The 18950-nt window shown below is 33.6% G+C and overlaps 1 protein-coding gene across 1 annotated transcript; it reads right to left on the bottom strand.

Annotated features, from left to right (window-relative positions):
- Nucleotides 1-12155: 12155 nt before the first annotated feature.
- On the bottom strand, nucleotides 12156-16238 carry LOC112509029 (AP2-like ethylene-responsive transcription factor AIL1). Its single transcript, XM_025113896.1, has 9 exons — nucleotides 15890-16238; nucleotides 15287-15794; nucleotides 14743-14825; nucleotides 14631-14639; nucleotides 14451-14539; nucleotides 13486-13559; nucleotides 13321-13371; nucleotides 12857-12933; nucleotides 12156-12777 (listed from the first exon to the last, which is right to left on the bottom strand). Exons 1-9 carry the CDS (start codon nucleotides 16152-16154, stop codon nucleotides 12290-12292), a joined length of 1644 nt encoding a protein of 547 aa, XP_024969664.1. The 5' UTR covers nucleotides 16155-16238; the 3' UTR covers nucleotides 12156-12289.
- Nucleotides 16239-18950: the final 2712 nt, after the last annotated feature.

Raw genomic sequence — 18950 nt, 5'->3', positions numbered from 1 at the left:
AGGAGTAGCTTTAGGGCCAGGAAGTATCAGACTAGAAGCGGGACCAGCTCCAAGAATTCCCTTCTCATTGGTTCTAGGAGGAACCTTTGAGGAATTGGATTCCTTAGGTGAAAAGTTCACCTTGAGCTGTGACTTGGATTTCTGATGTGATTCAGATTTCCTAGTCCCTAAAGAAGAAGAAGTTTTACAAGTTGAAGAAATAGACCTAGATCTATTAGACTTGTTAGACTTCTTGGAAAGGGATGGTGACAATAGATTTACTTTTGTCTTTGCATCCGGAACTCGAAGGAATTCCTTCAAGATGACTCTCAGTAAAAGAGGAAGACTGAGAGGAAGAAGTGTTGGGAATAGAAGAGACGAAGGTACCAAATTTGAGCATGGTCCTATTTTTAACACATTCTTCCTGATCATAGGAGAATCCTAGACCAATCTTTATCGTGTTTGGGATCTAAGCGTTAATGATCTCAGAGGCCTTGATGGAAGCTTTGCACCACCCTTCAATGGTAGCTTTCTCAACCTTGAGTTCAGCGATTGCTCGCTCACGCTTAACGATAGCCTTCTCATGTTCAACAGTGATGGCTTGGTTTACAATAACCTGATCTTTAAGATTTTCCTCGACAGAGGTCAGTTCTTTGATCTTAGAATGACAAATCTTCAATTGCTCTTGAAGATCAACGTTAAGCATTTCAGCTTTCGATTTGCCATTGAGGGCATTATAAAGGTCAACCGTCAGCGTATCTAGTGCAGAAAGACTAGAAGAAGAAGAGGGTTCATTCAGGAAACATACCTGAGTAGAAGAAGAGGATGGCTTAGAGGACGTAGATGCTTCAGAAGATCTTTCATCTGCATCTATGGCCATCAAGCAGACGTAGGCTTTATCCTCCTCATCCGAAGATGATTCATTGGATGACTCAGCCCAGTCATGCTCTTCAACAATAAGGCCTTTAGCCTTTTGCTGGTTGTTCTTCACCTTCTTGTACTTCTCCTTCAGTTTTAAGTACTTTTCATCTTTGGTCCTAAAGGAGGAAAGAGCTTTAGAAGATGGCGTCGCAGTCTTCTTTGATCTACATTCACTTGCAAAATGTTCGGGCCGGTGACAATTGTAGCAGACAGCCGAAGCCTTGTCTATTCTTTCAGACTTTGCCTTCTCCCTGAGGGACAACTGAGCAGATCTATGGAAGTTTCTCTTACTGGCGAATCTCCCAAATGACTTGGTCAGGATGTCAGGGACTCATCAAAATCTATTAAATCAGATTCTGGAATGTCCTCAGAGATAGAAGAAGAATCTATCTCCGTGATAACAATGGAAGGAAGAGAAGAAACAAACGGGGTAGAAGAAGTTTCAACTGAAGAAGCTTCAGAGATCAAAGYYAAAGGAGAGCTTTTCATTTCCCTGGATTCTTTTACAAGATTCCTTTTTAGTTGACGAGATTGCTCATGGTTAAGCAGAATCCCGTATAAAGTAGAAAGAGAAAGAGTGGACATGTCATTTGACATCTTGAGACACATGGAAAAGGTGTCCCAAGACTCAGGAAGGAATTCTAGAAACTTGGTTAAAGTTTCAGAATTAGAATATTCCYTGCCGACAGCCCTAAGATCAATAAGAAGGCAGTTAAATCTCTGATGTACTTCAGACAGCGTCTCAGACTTTCAATAAAGAAAGCTTTCATACTGTCTTACTAGATTGATCTTTCTGGTCTCTTGAACCTGAGTGGTTCCTTCATATTGGACACAAAGWGTRTCCCAYATGGATTTAGARGTTTTGAGTTTCATCACTGAGTGATAAATCTCATCAGGAAGAGACATAGCTATTATAGACCGAGCACGCGTGTCTATAGCTATCTTCTTCTTGTCCTCATCACTCCATTGATGTGGAAGTTTTGGAATCTGCCATTCAGGAATCACGGCAGTCGTAGCTGTTGCTGGAACAGCCAGAGCAATAGCAAATGGAATATATGGTTCATTTTCTATATAATGTGGAATTTCATGATCCACACCTTCCAGAAAGAGGGACATCCGGTTGTTCCAGAGACTAAAGTTCACAGACAAACCGGGGAGGTTTGGCAAGAGAGCCATTGTCTTTTGTGTGTGTGTGTTTGTAATTTGTAAAGCCATTTGAAAGTGGTAAAGTTATTTAAGAAATGAGATGAACTAATACTTAAAACAGCTAAACACAAGGAAAGAAAGAAAACACTGCTCTGATACCACTTGTTCGTCCCGTGAGGGTCTACAAAAAGAGAAACAGTTTGTAGAAGGGGGGATGAATACAAACAAAATATTTTTAAATTTAAAATATATATTGATAAAGAAGATCAATACAGATTTTACAAGATTGTTTGCGGAAAGATAAGGTAGTAAAAACCTATCTAAACAATCTTTAGTTACACACTAAGTCTTAGCAAATACAAGAAAATAAATGTTGTAGAGAAGATCATTTACTTAAGCTAGAAAATGCTTGAAGTAAGAATTAGGATTAGAGAGTGAGTTGCGCACACTCCGCATGGAGAAGAAACACTTCTATTTATACCCAGTGCATTAAATGAACATTTAATGCAATATGGTAGGGTTAGAGTGCGTGTCAAGCCTTAAGAGGAAGGCTTGTCCTTTGCTACAGTGAATAGTACAAAAAGCACTATTCATGAGCAGACATCCTTACCTGAAGTTGGTGGACAATAGAGTCGACTAGTCGGCTCCGTACCATACCAACTTTCATAAGGGTATAGGTCTTGTCCTTTGTGTGCATAAGGACAAGACAACAACAATTGTGCTAAGCAAGCTTCTTTTGATCGCTGAATGCTGGAATGACCTGAAGGTCTCATCATCATTCGCTGAAGCTTGAGTAGTCTTCACACATATATAGACAGACTTGTAATCACTGAGTACCGCTTTAGATCACGTACTCGCCAGTCTCTAATCTTCAGTTTTAGTCTTCGACGTTTGCCGAAGGTTCTTTGGTGTGAGTGTTGTCTGCTTGAAGTATTGTTGTCTCTGATAGATTTACAATGCAAGTTCTTCAGCGATCACCGAACATACTCAGTGAAGGTTGCTGGAACTGAAAAGACAAAACCATAAATACAACGTATAAGTGAGAAGGGATTATCATTAAATCACTGAGAGAGAGGATCAACAAGATTTCAGACCACATTTATCTTAAGGGATATAATAGTAAGAGTTATATTACGAAACACACACATACAAATGCCACCCTTATATCCAGATGTACACATCTCCTTGATATGTCACCCTTATCCCATGATACACCTCTGTTTGATATGCCACCATTATCCCATGGTACACCTCTCCTTGATATGCCACCTTTATTTCTCATCAAAATATTTCATGAAATAATTTCATTTAGAATAGACCGCCGTCAATGGAATTATTATCAGTTCAAATTCATTTTTGTCAAAATTCTCATTTGTTGATCCAAAAGAATCAAATTTTGACAAGATAACAAGTAATTCGGTCAACCTTGTCCAGATGACAAATCCGGACAACACTTTTCTTGGTTTGTCCGATTTAACATTTTTAGAAAAAGATTCTAACACTTTTGTCCGGATAACAAATCCGGATAACACTATGCCCTCATCGACCGATTTAAAATAATCCGGTCAACTCATGGTCGTATTCATACTTCTCCGTTTGAAACATTTTATCATAAAATCAAAGTTCATAAATCGCTCAATCTTTAAACCGGTCGAGACGTGTCCGGTTTAAAGCTAAACCGCTTATCACTTGAACAGTTTATAAATAAATCGCTTAGGGTACATCCGATTTACATATAATCGCCTAAGGCACATCCGGTTTACATGTAAATCGCCTAAGGCACATCCGGTTTACATGTAATCGCCTAAGGCATATCCGGTTTACATGTAAATCGCCTAAGGCACATCNTTACATGTAAATCGCCTAAGGCACATCCGGTTTACATGTAATCGCCTAAGGCATATCCGGTTTACATGTAAATCGCCTAAGGCACATCCGGTTTATCTATGTCCGGATAACAATTAATTTAACAATATCCGATCAATATTATCAATTCACAAATAACTAATTCAAACCTCAATCCTACAATTTGAAATATTTGAAAAGCATTAGATTACTCACCTTATGAACTCCTTTAGGAAATCAGATGTATCTTTCTTCAAAATAGCAATCCGATCAAACTCTTCTTCTTAAATCGCACAAAATTCTGATTTTGGCAAGAAGAATGCAAAAATGGAGGTTAACCCTCCTTTTATACCCTTCCCTATTAGGAAGGTCGGCTACACCCTTCCCATGTGCATGCATCTCCTAACTTACTCATATGTACATGCATATATTTATGCATACATATACAATCTTTCACCATTACCAATAATGCATGCATATATTCATATATTCATACATGCATTCCATGCATAAAACACACATTCCTACCCGATCAACTATATCAATTTATCAAGTTGTCATGTAAGCATATAACCAAAAATCACGTATTAATTACCTCGGGTGATAACTAGGATCCAGTTCTCACACTGTTGATTTGCATAATGGAAAGATTGCGTCAATCAACGCATCTTTTGACTCACCTTTATCAGTATAGAGAATGGTCATGTCATCTGGTATGCGAATAAAGCTTTCGTCCACCGCTTCTTTATCTCCATCACCCGACTCTTAATAAAAAATATGAAAATCATGGACCAGTGCGTGCTCTCATATTGACTTACCTTTATCTTTTTAATCGGTTACCAAAGAGGTGACATCCGTAAGCTAGAATCTACAATCTGTGTTCGAGTTTCATGGCTCACGACCGGTAATACTTGTCTAAAATCACCCTCCAAAATCATTATCTTTCCCCCGAATGAGAGTGTCACCCCTATGATGTCTTGCATTGTTTGATCGAGCGCCTCCATCGCTTGCCTCTTTGCCATCGACGCTTCGTCCCAAATGATTATTTTTGCATCTCGAATCAATTGAGCAACCCCAGTTTGTTTTTTTTATGTTACACGTTGAGTTATTATCAAGGTTGAGAGGAAGTTTGAATCTAGAGTGAGTTGTTCTCCCTCCAGGCATGTTATTAGCAGCAACGCCTGACAAAAGACCAAAAATACATGATAACACTAATCAAATATTTTTATGTCATCAATGTTCTAACGACATCTGCTTCTGGCATGTGTGGTTCTAATACGATTGTAGTTAACTCCGTAGAACTCAAAAATATATCTGAAAATAATCGAATACACATTTTTAATAAAATATAATATGTAAATAATAAAATAAAATATTTAAAAATAAAAGCAACTTGTTACGTATTTTCAGTTGCACGAGTAGGCAAATGGACGAGTTTAACTCGAGATGCATATATTATAGAATTATCTACGATTGCACGAGTTATCTCCATAAAACAGAATTGTTTGGAATCATACAACCTCATCATTATTATATTTCCCCTATTATGAGCAATAAAAATGTTAGTTACTATGATAATTTGTTAATTGGTTAATAATATACACACGTACGGTCCATCTTGGAGAAATATCAAAGCATCCAAATCGCAAATAACCATGAGTTCCAAAAGATCTTACTTGTCGACCCGAGATGATTTCCCCAACAACATCTAAAACAAAAATTATCATATTTTAAAAATTAGATTTACTTTATCAAACATGATTATATTTTTTTAAAAATATAATGTATCAAATAATTTAGATGTACCGATCATGAATTTTCACGTACTCCAATCTTCTACAAGAGTTCTTATAGAAGTCACCAACGGATAGAACGGAAAGTCATTTTTGACATCCCCCAACAACGGTATGAAGGTTATGTTTCGGCAAATTAGAATATAAAATTCATTGAAGGTGAGCATATAATCTTCGTTCCTCACATCACTATGATGAACAATTGCTACCATTTTTCTCCTCTAAAGTATAATAAAATAAATGTTAAATAGGTTTAAATTTCTTTTACCATGCAATTAAAATGTGAATATTTTTACCTTATGTTTTGATCAATTAAAAAAATGAGTAGTCTTTGTTCCCTACAGCTTCCCAAATGAAGTCCACATGAACTCTTGTCAAGCTCCATCGTGCATGTACTTCGTTTAACGATGAAAACTCATCAACATTATATGGAGTGTTCATTTCTACAAGTTTGTTAAACTAATCAGAATTTATTTGAAATATATAAATATATGCTTATATTAAAAATATTAGGCAACATGTATATATATTTAAAAAATTGAAAAGAAAATGTTATTGTTGAGCAATATATAGCATACAAAGGACCAAACAACAACTGATTTCGTAACCCCAAAAAAGCCATCTTTTAAGTAAGACATGCACATTAACTTTAACAATTCTGTTTGAAGCTGTCTATTTTATCAAAAATAGTTGTCTAAACTTGTCATTTTAACGAGTTAAACGGTTCGAGTCTGATGAATCATCTCATCCCTCAACAACTCTAATGTATACATGCGTACATGTGTAGTATACATAATTCAAATGGAAGATTGGTCCAAATATTCCCATAGTCCTGCTCATTTAGTTGTGCTAGTATATTTGTGAATGACTTCTAATGAAGGTTCAAGAACCTGGAAACAATGGCCTTATGGTTGTTTTTTAAAACCCTAAAAAGAAACAGAGCATGGAAATCCTTGATGTTTTATAATTTTTTTTTACTTTTATGGGTTTCTTGATACTATTATTTTGTATGAGTATTGCTGGATGGAGGATTTTCTTCTACATTTTCTGATTTAGAAACCATAATATGTTAAAGGTACATGGCTGATTGTCACCCTTGAAAACTAAACAGTTACCTTAATATGTTAGCCATCAGTTCATTCAATTTTTTGCATTTTCTATATCAGACCAAGAAAAATGGATTAGTAAAAAGAGAGGCTAAAAAAGTACTATGATAAAAGGCATAATTTGGTGCATCCACATGACCATATTGTTGGTTTTCATATAAAAGTCAGGTACCTTACTACCTAGAACTAAATCGAGCTGGAGCAAAATGGAGTAGAGTAGAGGATAGCAACTTCAACCGATATGATGGAGTTGATGTTTCCATTAAAGTTAAATAGAAAAAACGAAACAGGGGTGGTGAACTATAGAGTAAATTGAGTACACAGTGTTTATGAATATCTCAAACAGAGGTGATGCACTACAAAATCAAAATCAAAATGAATTCAAACTCAATTTGTTAGCTAGAGCTGAAGTTGAAGGATATGGGAGCTTATAACTGATGTTGGGTTTAAAAAATGAAAAAACCAAACCTCTTACAACTTAATATATGCTACAACTGATTTGGAGCCACTCATACAGTTGTCCTAGTATTCTTGATACATCAAACCAGGGAGGAAAAAGAGCCTCTTCTTTATAAGTAACATTGTAAGTTAACTCTTCAAAAAAAGCCTTTTCCTTCCCCAAGTTTGATGATACATTATATATGATATATATGAATTTGGGAAGAGGAAAAAGAGTCACTAAGAAAGCAACTCTTTGACCTTCCCTAATAAAAAGCAGGAAAGAGAAACAGTTTTTGAAAAATGAAGGAAAGACTCTTTTTTGAAAGAAAGAAACATTGGTGTTTACCATATTTGTTGGTGGAAAGTTCAAAAAGCTTGCATCAATGACTTGTACCTAAATGCATCATAATTAGTAATTAAGAGATTTTCAGCTCTTATGCTTCAAAAACCAGTACTCTATGCTTGTTGTGTTGTAATTAAGAGTTTGATGTAAATGAATATTAAGGTAGTATATGTATGTATATATATATACACACACACATACATATATGAAGAGGTGGACGTTCAGGGGAAATTTAAAAAGAAATTAAAAACTGAAAAACATTTTGATAGTTATTCATCTACACGGTATGTGTATGTACATAAAAGTAATTGAAATTGTTTCTTGATTTTTAGGCACATATGAATGTTATGCATATATGCATATCGTATAAATTGTTTACAAATTACTTATATGCACATGTGCATACCGTCCATATAGACGGTCAACCACTCGAGTACTCCTCAGTTTACATTTTTTCATTGTTTTTCCTTGAACCTTACCCTATATAATATATATATATATATATATACACACTAAAAGTTTACTTGTGCAATGCTGCGAGATGATCTCGATTTTAATGTTTCGTTTAATTATTTGTCTCTTTCAATATTATAATATAGTTTTATGTGGCTTTAAAAAATATCCATGACGTTTTATTTATTTTAAAAATATAAATTTGAAATATATCAAATTAACTTTTTGATTTTCTTTCTGTAATTTCATTAATTTAATTTAGGCTTAATAACGAAATAATTTAATTTTTTGTTTAATAATATGATTTTTTATAAAGATAATAATTAAGTATTATGTTATAACTCAATTAATATCCTAATTATATTTTAGATTTTTTATATTTAAAATGAGATGTTTATCTTGTATTTAATTATATTTATTTGTAGTTAGTTACACGAATTTAAACATGAAACTTTAATAAGTTGTACTTACGCATAATTACTTGTAATATTGAATTTTAACTAATTTATATAAATAAACAATATTTTATATATAAAATAGTTTTTAAATTTTTTGATTACATATATATATATATATATATCTTTTGACCCACCTTTTCCTCGTTGTCTCCTCCAAATGAAAATTTTATCATATTTAATAATAAAGTTTACACATGTATAGGAAGAAGACAGTGATAACGCATTGAGTGTATCACAATATATGAACCCTCGATTCCATATGCTTTAATCACGTGGATGCTCATCATATTGAGAATTTTATCTTAAAGTCGTTAAATAGATCCATCAAAAATCTACTAAGATTCATTAAAGTCTAATAAATCTATTAAAATTTACTAAAATTCATTAAAGATCAAATAGTAAAGCCTAATAATACCCATTAAAGCTTAATTGAACTGAATAAAGCTCAATAATACTCGTTAAACCTCAATTGAACCAAATAAGGCCCAATACATTAATTAAAGCCCAATTGAACCAAATAAGGCCAATAATACACATTAATGCTGAATTGAATCGAATAAAACCCAATAGCTCCATTAAAACCTATTTGAATCGAATAAAGTCTACTAAGATCAATTAAATTTCATCAAGATCCATTAAAATCCAATAATACTTGTAAAAGTCCACTAAAATATACTCCTTGTAAAAAAAATTTAGATAAATTCCTACAGATTTCCGACGAAACATAACTTTTTATTTGAAAAAATAAGATTCCGTCGAAAATCCATCGATAGTGTTTAAGAAAAAAAATTTTAATTTTTTTCCATACAAAAAAATTTATTTAAAATAAAATAAAGAAAGGAGTTTAAAATTTCCGACATAATATAATTCTTATTTAAAAAAATTAAATTCCGTGGGTAGTTTTAAACTTCTTTCTTTATTTTGTTCCAAATATATCTTTTCGATCAAATAAAAATAAAGAAAACTTTTAAGAAAGGAGTTTAAAATTTCCGACAGAATATAATTCTTATTTAAAAAAATTAAATTCCGTCGGTAATTTTAAATTTCTTTCTTTATTTTCTTTCAAATATATCTTTTCGATGAAAAAAAATAAAGAAAACTTTCTCCTTAAACATTTTCTACGGATTTCCGATGAATTTTAAAATATTTTAAATAAAAACATAAAAAATTAAAATCCGTTTTATTTTCTTTAAAAGTATATTTTTGGAAGAAAAAATAAAAAAAATATTTTTTTAAATAAATTCTGACGGATATCCGATGAATTATAATTTTTTTATTAAATACTTCTGACGGATTTTCGACGAATTTTAATTTTTTTAAATAAAAAACATAAAAAATTACAATCCATCGGAACTGTTTAAGAAAAATACTTTTGTTATCTTTTAATCATAGCTTCTAATAAAAGAATAAGATTAAAAAAGAGATTCAAAAAATTTTCGACAGATTTTAATTAAATATAAAAATTAATTAAAATCCGTTGAAAATTTGTCGGAAATTGTAATTAATTAATACTAATTAATTTATTTAAAAAAATTAAACCAATTTTGTGACGAATTTCCGACTTTGATCAGAGGTTGACTCGATCATTAGAAGAAGAATTAGACCCTGTTCTCACGGTTTTGGCTGCTCCCATTTCGCTCGGGGGTTCGAATCCCTCCTCGCCCACAACMGGTCCAAAAGGGAAGGGCCTTTCTCTTTGGGGGTAGGAAAATCAGGAGAAGGAGCCCTCGACCCGCAACAGATAGAGGAGGATTTATTCAATCACATAGTTGGATTTGTGATGGTATTAAATAAGTCACAAATCCGTCGGGAAAGTTATAAAAATGAAAAAAAATTCAATGACGGATTTGTGGTGGAAGTCGACAAAAGTTGGCTTTTCTTGACTATTTTGGGATCCATCGTAAATCATCTATCGGAAATCCGTCACTGATTTTTCTGACGGAATTGCCGCCAGAAAAATCTGTTGGTGATACCATTTTTTGTAGTAGTCGACTCTAGTCCCACTTGATCAAACGACTAAATTGACGTTAATCAAATTTAACTTATAGGTTTCAAATCCACTTGTTGCGTTTATAAATTGATGGCTGAAATTATAGAGTGAGTTTCTTTAAAGGATACATACATTAATTCTTCAAGAAACTTAATTGAATAAAAAGCTTACACACGTGAGTGAAATAAAGGTAGTATTTATTGTAATAGCATCATATATATATACAAAGACATGCAAATGCTTTCTAGCTTGGTGTTGGTCAAACATTAAAACAAAGTGGAGTTTAAAGAAAAGGGGAAAGCAAAAGACACATTATTATATGAAAAGGCATGACAAATTTGCAGCTAATTATGGCAATGTAACCCCAACCATTAAAGGGCAGGAAGGAAGGAATGTCTTTAAAGTCGGATTGGAATAAAGAAAAAGGAGAAGCAGGGCAACTTTTGAATTCTTATATTTGGTAGTTTATTTTTAAATGAATACAAAAACTCGGATTATAGGCTATAACTTATCTTTTAAAAAATAACTTATCTGTATTAGCTGAAATTGTTAGTCAATCATAAAGGCTACTGCATGCAATGAATGTGTTCCCAAGCCTTCTATCCGAATAAAAAGCTTGGAAAATTGCAAAAAGATGCATGACAGTGGGTAAATAAAATGTTTGAGTTTATTGTTTTATTGATAAATTAGTTTTTTAAGGTCAAGCTTTATTAAAGACACTGGAAAACATAATACAAAGCAACCAACAACAAAAAGTTTCATCATCAATGAGATCCATAAACAATCAAACCCAACACCACTGCACAGAGAAAATTAATTAATGAAAAACAGAATGGAAGGAAAGACTCAAACACCCACCACATAAACACATGGAAACTAAAAACCCACAAGGAAGTACGACAAGACACCTTCAATTGAACTACAAGGAGAAACAAACAAGACCGAGCATGAAAGCAGACAAAAAAACTAGCATTCGAACGATACAAACCATTCCAACCACATATTAAACGCAATCCAACCATGAGACATTAAAACCTTTGGCACGATTAGCTAGCTAACTATTGGGGCAAAAGGAGTTGGATCTTATCGGAATGTAGACATAACCTATCTTCAAAGACCACTTCATTCGAAAGCACCAAATGATGTATCATGTATTTTAGTGGTATTATTCTATTTTAAATGGCTAATTTTCTTATTAAATTAACTTTTTTTACTGTAATTGTTTGTTAGTGTAATTTTGGGTTTAAATTTCATGATAGTTAGTATTTCTATTGTTTTAAACGAAGATAACTAATGGTATAAATATTTTTAATAATAGTAATATAAAGAAACATGTACTCGATCACAACATGTCATACACGTCGAAGTAAAAGATTAAAATCTTATGCAAGCATGCATATATTTGAAAAATAAACATTTATTATGATATTTATTTTAAAACAATAAACTCTATATTTCAGGACTAATTAACAACTTCAGAAGATAAAAAGGTGGGTGCGGTTAAATCGTTTGAATTAATTTGTTGTGACGATTGATCTCGATCACAACTATTTGTGGCACAATCATTCATCAACAATCTAATCATTATCACAAACTTAAATTTAGGCAAAAAGTTCACACAGCAGTTGGAGTTTTAGAGAAAAAAAAAAAGTAGTCTTTTTGTCTTCCATTACCACCTTAATTAACTTGATTAATTAATCACCAAAAAAGTAATTAAAAGACTTAATTAATTAACCTAACTACTACAAGTTCTTGATCCTTTCTAGTCCATGCGTGCCAACAAGAGTTTAGACAAATTAATTGATGTTTCTGATTCAAGCATCACTCCATGCAGCAAAGACTGGGAAGTGTCCTGAAGACACCCATGAATTTACATTTCCAGTAGCAGCCATGGAAGCACTTATTCCATCTGGGCTTTCTTCTCTGGAGCAGCTCAAGCTAGTTATCAATGAAGAAGGGTTCGAATACTGACCACCGATTTTCTCGCCGGATAATTCATTGCTAATCAGCTGCTGTTGATTGTTGGGATTCTTTAATTTTTCATTAAGTTCTTCCAAAGTTGTTCTTTGTTGATGATCAATGTTCTCTAGCTGAGCATAACCAGCCTCCATCAATGATGTGGTGGTGGTGGTGGTAACGACGGTGCTTTTGTTTCGCCTTGCTAGTTCTCCGGCAAGTAAAGTGGTGCTAGCAATGATTCTCTCAACATCATACCGAGAAACGTCAAAGTTTGTGACAGCATTCACACCCCGAAACTTGATCGCTGCAACATCATAAGCCTCAGCGGCCTCCTCCTGAGTGCCTGAATTTTTTTTAACTTGATTAGAACACAAGTTTAAAATCTCTTAACTATGTGGAAGCTCTAAATTTGGAGCACTTACTGAAGGTACCAAGATAAAGGTCCTTGTTTCCGGCTACACGGCCAATCCGGGCTTGCCATCTTCCATGTTGATGATGCCTGTTCGTTTCGTGGGTCACATTAATATATCAAATGTGCCAAGTTAAGAACAATATGATTTTGTGTCGTCGCTCTTGTATAAGTTCAAAATAAAGGGGAATCCACGAATAATAAACCTAAGATTATTGTTATATTTGACGATGTAAAATGATTTAAAACGATATTTAATAATTTACTCACTTCTAATGTATTAAGATGTATTATTAATTGGAATAGTGAAAAAAACCCTATTACGCTGAAATACATTTTTAGAAAGGTAGACTATAAGCTAGTTTATTGGTTAGCTAGGGATATGGGGTTTTTTCAATGAAATCTAAAAATAAGTTAGTTTATGGTAGCTAAACATAACCACAGTCACAAATTAATAAAAAAACGATAATGTCGAACCTTGTAACACCTCTATAAATCGAAGCACCTCGAGAAAATCCACTGCTCTTCCTGAAATATGGTCAACATTACAGAAGAACAAAAATCATCAAGAGAAAAAAAAATATTGTGATGATAAAAACAGGCATGGTCGTTCTCGATGATCAACAGCTTTCGTATTTATACCTTCGTAAGTGGGCTACAAATTCTTGGCGACTCATACTCTTCATCTCGTCAAGCTCCTGATGGTAGATCTCGAGCTACAAAAACAACCAAAAGTCACTTAAATCATGCAAGCGTATTTTTGAAGTGTTCAACTTTTCAAACTAGTTATTGATGCTAAACCAAAAGAAACAAGGATTTTAATGATGACTTTTATGTTTGCTAAAAGTCCATTTATCTTCACAAAGATTTATTGATACAAGGGTGGAGCCACCAGGACGTGCATGTTCTCCTCCTAGATTTTTTTTTTAATTTTAGTTTTTGATATAAAAAGAAAAGGTAATATTTGCATTTGTGTATAATCATCTCTTATAGTGTTAAAGTTGTTAATATTTTGTTTGAAATTCTATAAAATTGAAATTAAAAATTAAAAATTAAAAAGAGAAACCTTTAGGGCATTTTAGTAATTATTTTTTCTCATATAATACATGTTGGGACTACAATAGATGAAAAACATTTTCAGCTATAGACATTGTCAAGAATATATATTTTGCAATAGAATAGGAAATCAATGGTGAATGATTGTCGGAATGGGGCAAATAATTGATTAATGGCAACACAACCGGTCCGTATGAAATCTAATCTACCTCCAAGGACATTAATATGGGTGTCATATTTTTGGTTCACTCATTGGTTGAGCCTAATAGGATTCCATGATCGAACTTGGGACCTATCTTGTATTTGGACAACCGCGCTTTTATGAACCGAGTTAGACACTAAAAATAATTGAGTTATCGAAAATAATGTTTTTGTTTAGGTTGAGAGTAAAAAAGGTAAAATATACCAAAAATAAGCTTGCACGGGGTTCCACTATTCTAAAAATGAGTACTTATATATATATATTTGATCATTTTTATTTATTACGTCACTGTAGTTTGTGACGAAAGCGTTGCCAAAGATCAGTTTTCTTGTATAACTAGAGTTCTTACTGGGAAGTTGATATGAGTCGACGAACCCCAGTACTTAAGTGCAGCTAAGTCGTAAGCTCGAGCTGCCTTTTCTTCCATATCATAACCCCCTGAAATTAAGTCATGATTCTAAAATATAAACCCTAATGTAAATTCTTGAAGTTCACTTAATTTGCAAAAGTTTTAGAAAGAAAAACTTACCCAGATACACTGAGAAATGGAGCAAGATTCAAACATGAGAAAAAATAGTTGATTAGTAAGAATAAAAACATGTATTCTTCAAAATAAGATTAACAAAAAAGAATGAAGTAACCTTGTCTTCCTTTTCTGGTTTGGCCTTCTTTCTTGCAACTATTATCCCATAAATGTGCTTCATATCTTCCTGTCCACCTATGCCTAACCATAGCAAAATCAACAAGTTTTTCAGAGGTTACAAAAGAGCTAATAAACTAGCATATATATATATATATATATATATATATTTGAAAAGTTCCTTGTTGACTAATACCAAAAACCATTTAATGATAAAAGTAGATGATAAACGACAATACAATACAATGTAAAATAAACATGTTAAAGAAGAAGAGAAGGATATAATTGAAAAAGGAGTTAAAAAAAAAAAAAAAAAAAAAAAAAAAAAAAAAAACCTTACAACTTATTGAAACGTCCATGTCCATGTGAAATAGTTTTTTGTACAGACTAGAAACTAAGATTCTAGCATATGGTTGCCAAATATGGCCTAAAACCATTCATTCTCATTTACTTTATTGTTGTTTATTTTCTATATTATTGATAATCTCTTGGTAAGAAATATAAAAAATAAAATAAAAAGTGAACCAATTAACTGAATTAATTACCTCGTTACCCCTCTAAACTGCGAGGTTCTTTGACCAAACGTGTCTAGTGATTTTCTGTGCACCGGCTGCTTTTGAGTTACCCTACTAGAGTCTCTCTTCTTTGTTTCCACTGTTAAACACTGATCTGTTCTTCCAGTTACACAGCTTGACTGAGAACCAGGGCTCATGGACAAACTCAGGGATTGTACATCACCACCACCACCATTATTTATCATGTGGGTGGTTGTGGTGCTGCTGATTTGGTTGTGGTGGCTGCCAAGTGAAGTGTAAGGGCTTTGTGATGGGTACTGTGGTGGTGGAGAAACTACCCAGTTGTGTTTAGCAACAGTTGATTCTTCTTCATGGATTTGATAAATGTTAGAAGGTATTCCCTCAGGGTACAACCATCTGGATTCAGGGTACAAGCTGTCTAAGCTTAGAGCCATGGTTTCTCTCTCATGGCTTCCATAGTCATGAGAAACCCCTAGAAAGTCTTCCAGTTTAGGTGAAGAAGAATTTGGCATCACCCCTTAACATTTCAAGAAAAACAAAAACAAATAAATTTCAGTTTTTCTTTTCTTTTCAAAGGCCAAACTTTTTGCTAGAGATAATTACTTTACTAACCTTGTGGATGTGAAGAAGCAAGAGCTTCCAAGATGCAAAGAGAGCCATCAGATTTGAGGGGCATAACAGTCAGAGGAGAGAAAAAAGTAGTGCCGTTTTCAGCAACACCATAACAAGAGTAAGGAGAAAGATAGAAACTGCTAGTGTTTGGTGCCATTGTTGAAGAGGCAGAAGCCTCCATTTTCAATGGAGGTGACAGAGAAACACCCAGCCAGTTGCTTATACTTGCATTATCATCACTAGCACCATCAGTCATTGACTTCATCTTTTCTATCTCTCTCTCTCTCTCACTTCATTTTTCTCTCTCTCACTTCATTCTCTCCCTAGATTTGTTTGTGGATGCGTATGTCTGTGTGAATCTGAGTTAGAGTAAGGTGATAAAAGAAGTGGTCGCTTGGAACTAAACAAAGAGAATGATAAGCAGTAGGAGAGCAAGAAATGCTGGGTGGCACCCCTGCATCCCATGGGGATCTGTGAGCATAAATAAGAAAGACTAAAAACACACACACACATATACTGTGTGATGTAGAAAGACCAAAGTCTTTTCCTTTTCTCATTTCATTAAATATTTAGGGTTTTGTATCAATAAATAAGTATCTGGTCGTGCATTCCAAAACAAGCAAAACCTTTGCTAAAAATACTCACCATTTAAACTATACAAACCTAGTTCAAAAAATATACTCACCCGCTCTTGCTCCTTACTACAAATTGGTTATTAAAAATTAAAAATAAAATATTTAAGTTGGTTTTTTAGGTTGTTTTTTTCTTGAGCTTTTATGTGGATTAAGACGGTGTTTACTTGCGGCTTAATGAGCTTAATGGTTGATCGTTTATTCGCACAACTTTTTTAGGCTGTTTAATTGCGGCTAATTCACATACAAGTCGACTTAAACACACATATAGATATTTTGTATTGTCCCATTTAACCAAAAAGAAGACAACCTTACCCCTTCAAGACACGCCTCCTTCTGGATTATAAAAGTGTCTGCTTCATCTCCATCTCCAAATTTCATCTACATCATCATCATCTCCAAATTTCATCTACCATCATTTCGAACTTCAAAAACCCTTGCCAATTTCGACTTCCTTATACTCGAATTTCTTTCATGAACATTGATTTTGAAGCTTTCTTCGAAGAACATGCCTCCTTCCTTGATTTTGTTCAAAACCCTACACCATCATCTAGGTCGATTTCTTGCTCATCTTCTTTCAAATGACGATTTCTTAGATCGATTTCATTTCCTTGGATTTTCCTAGATTTTGTTCGATTTCATTTCCAGTGACGATTTCTTGCACCATCATCTAGATCGATTTCGTTTCATCGGTGATGATTTCTTGCTGATCTTCTGCATTGTTGACAATTTGTTTCTAGTGACGATTTATTGCTCATCTTCTGCACCGCTAGACGATTTCGGTGGATTTTTGTCGTCTTCTCCGATTTTAGGGTAGAACATCCAGATTATTATGTTTTAGTTTTAGGGTACAGCCTCTTGATTTCGTCGTTCTTATTCGATTTTCATGGATTTTCATTGTCTTGTTCGAACTTTTTCTCACCCTCCAGATAATTATGTTTTGATGTTGAAATAGTTTAATGAATAATAGCTTTTGGTTTGATGAATAATAGTTTTTTGGTTTGATTAACAATACGGGTAGATCGGTTATTTATGTTGTTCAGACTGTTGATTTAGGTAAAAAGGTAAACAACAACACTTTTTTCTATTTATCAAAACAGACAAATTTATCCGAAAAGACAAATTTATCCATACACGACTTAAATTTGGTAAATGCCCCTAAGTTGACAGTATTATTTAAGATAACATCTTGTTGAATTGTTCTATTGAATATACGCTACACCCAATGTTTTCTTAGAGAACAAATGTTAATTGCCTATGTTGCTTAAAATAAGCTTGGGCAACAAAGGCTATTATATGTTGCCTAAGTTTCCTCTTAGGTAGTGTCGTTTACGCAACAAAGGCTATTATACGTCTAAGGGGCTGTATACCTAAATGTTTACCCGGTAAACGCTTACTATTATAAGTCAACACTATAATTTATTTTACCGGGTAAGATTGTAGTACATCAAAATGATATTGTATGCAACAATTTACCCAATAAGCGTTTACCCAGGTAAGAGTCGTCACCTTCACTTACCAAGTAAGACTCTTCATCCTCATCATTGCTCTTACCGGGTAATATTTTTGACCCTTGTCATGTTAATTCGGTAAAGAAAATTACTCAATAAGCGCTTACCGAGTAAGCATTTAGTAAACGACCCTAAATGATTTATGTTGCTTCAAACTATCTTAAGCAATATCTTACCCTACGTTGCCGTAGTTGAATGTGGAAGACCATACTTTTTTTTAAAATCAGCCAAAGTTAACGTATGCAACATATAATCCTCTTCCTTGGTTGCATAAGAGTATGTTCCAAATATTAGTCAAAGTCAACTTAAGTGTGTGTGTCAACATTTGCGAATAAAATATGTTGTCTAATCTGATAACTTAGACAATATGTACATAAATCGAATGTTGTCTTAGACTTTGTTTGATGCAACAAATGTTTTTTTCCGTAGGCAATGTAACCTATTATGACGTTGACTAAGGGGTCAACTTAGGCAGCATATGATTTTGGTCTATATTGCCTAGGTTTTAATGCAACACTGAGAAGGAAACACCGCTTAGGCAACACGGATTTGTTGCCTTAGCTTTAGGCAACACATAAACCCCTTTTACGCAACTTCTTCCGTTTGTTGCCTAAGTGACATTTTGAGGTAGTGATATAGTCTAAATGTAAAAAATGACTGGTTTTAATGCAACATTGAGAAGGCAACATCGCTTAGGCAACACAGGCTTGTTGCCTTAGCCTTAGGCAACACATAAACCCCTCTTAGGCAGCTTCTTCTTTTTGTTGCCTAAATGATATTTTGAGGTAATGATATAGTCTAAATGTCAAAAATGACTAGTTTATTGGATATATATATATATATATATATGTTAGACCCCATAATCTATAAAGTATAAAAGTAATGAAAAACAATAAGTGATGAAGAACCAGAAGACCG

The sequence above is a fragment of the Cynara cardunculus genome, assembly GCF_001531365.2.
Source record: "Cynara cardunculus var. scolymus isolate 2C chromosome LG 3, CcrdV1, whole genome shotgun sequence".
Taxonomy (NCBI): domain Eukaryota; kingdom Viridiplantae; phylum Streptophyta; class Magnoliopsida; order Asterales; family Asteraceae; genus Cynara; species Cynara cardunculus.
This window is presented reverse-complemented; position numbering and strand designations above follow the sequence as displayed.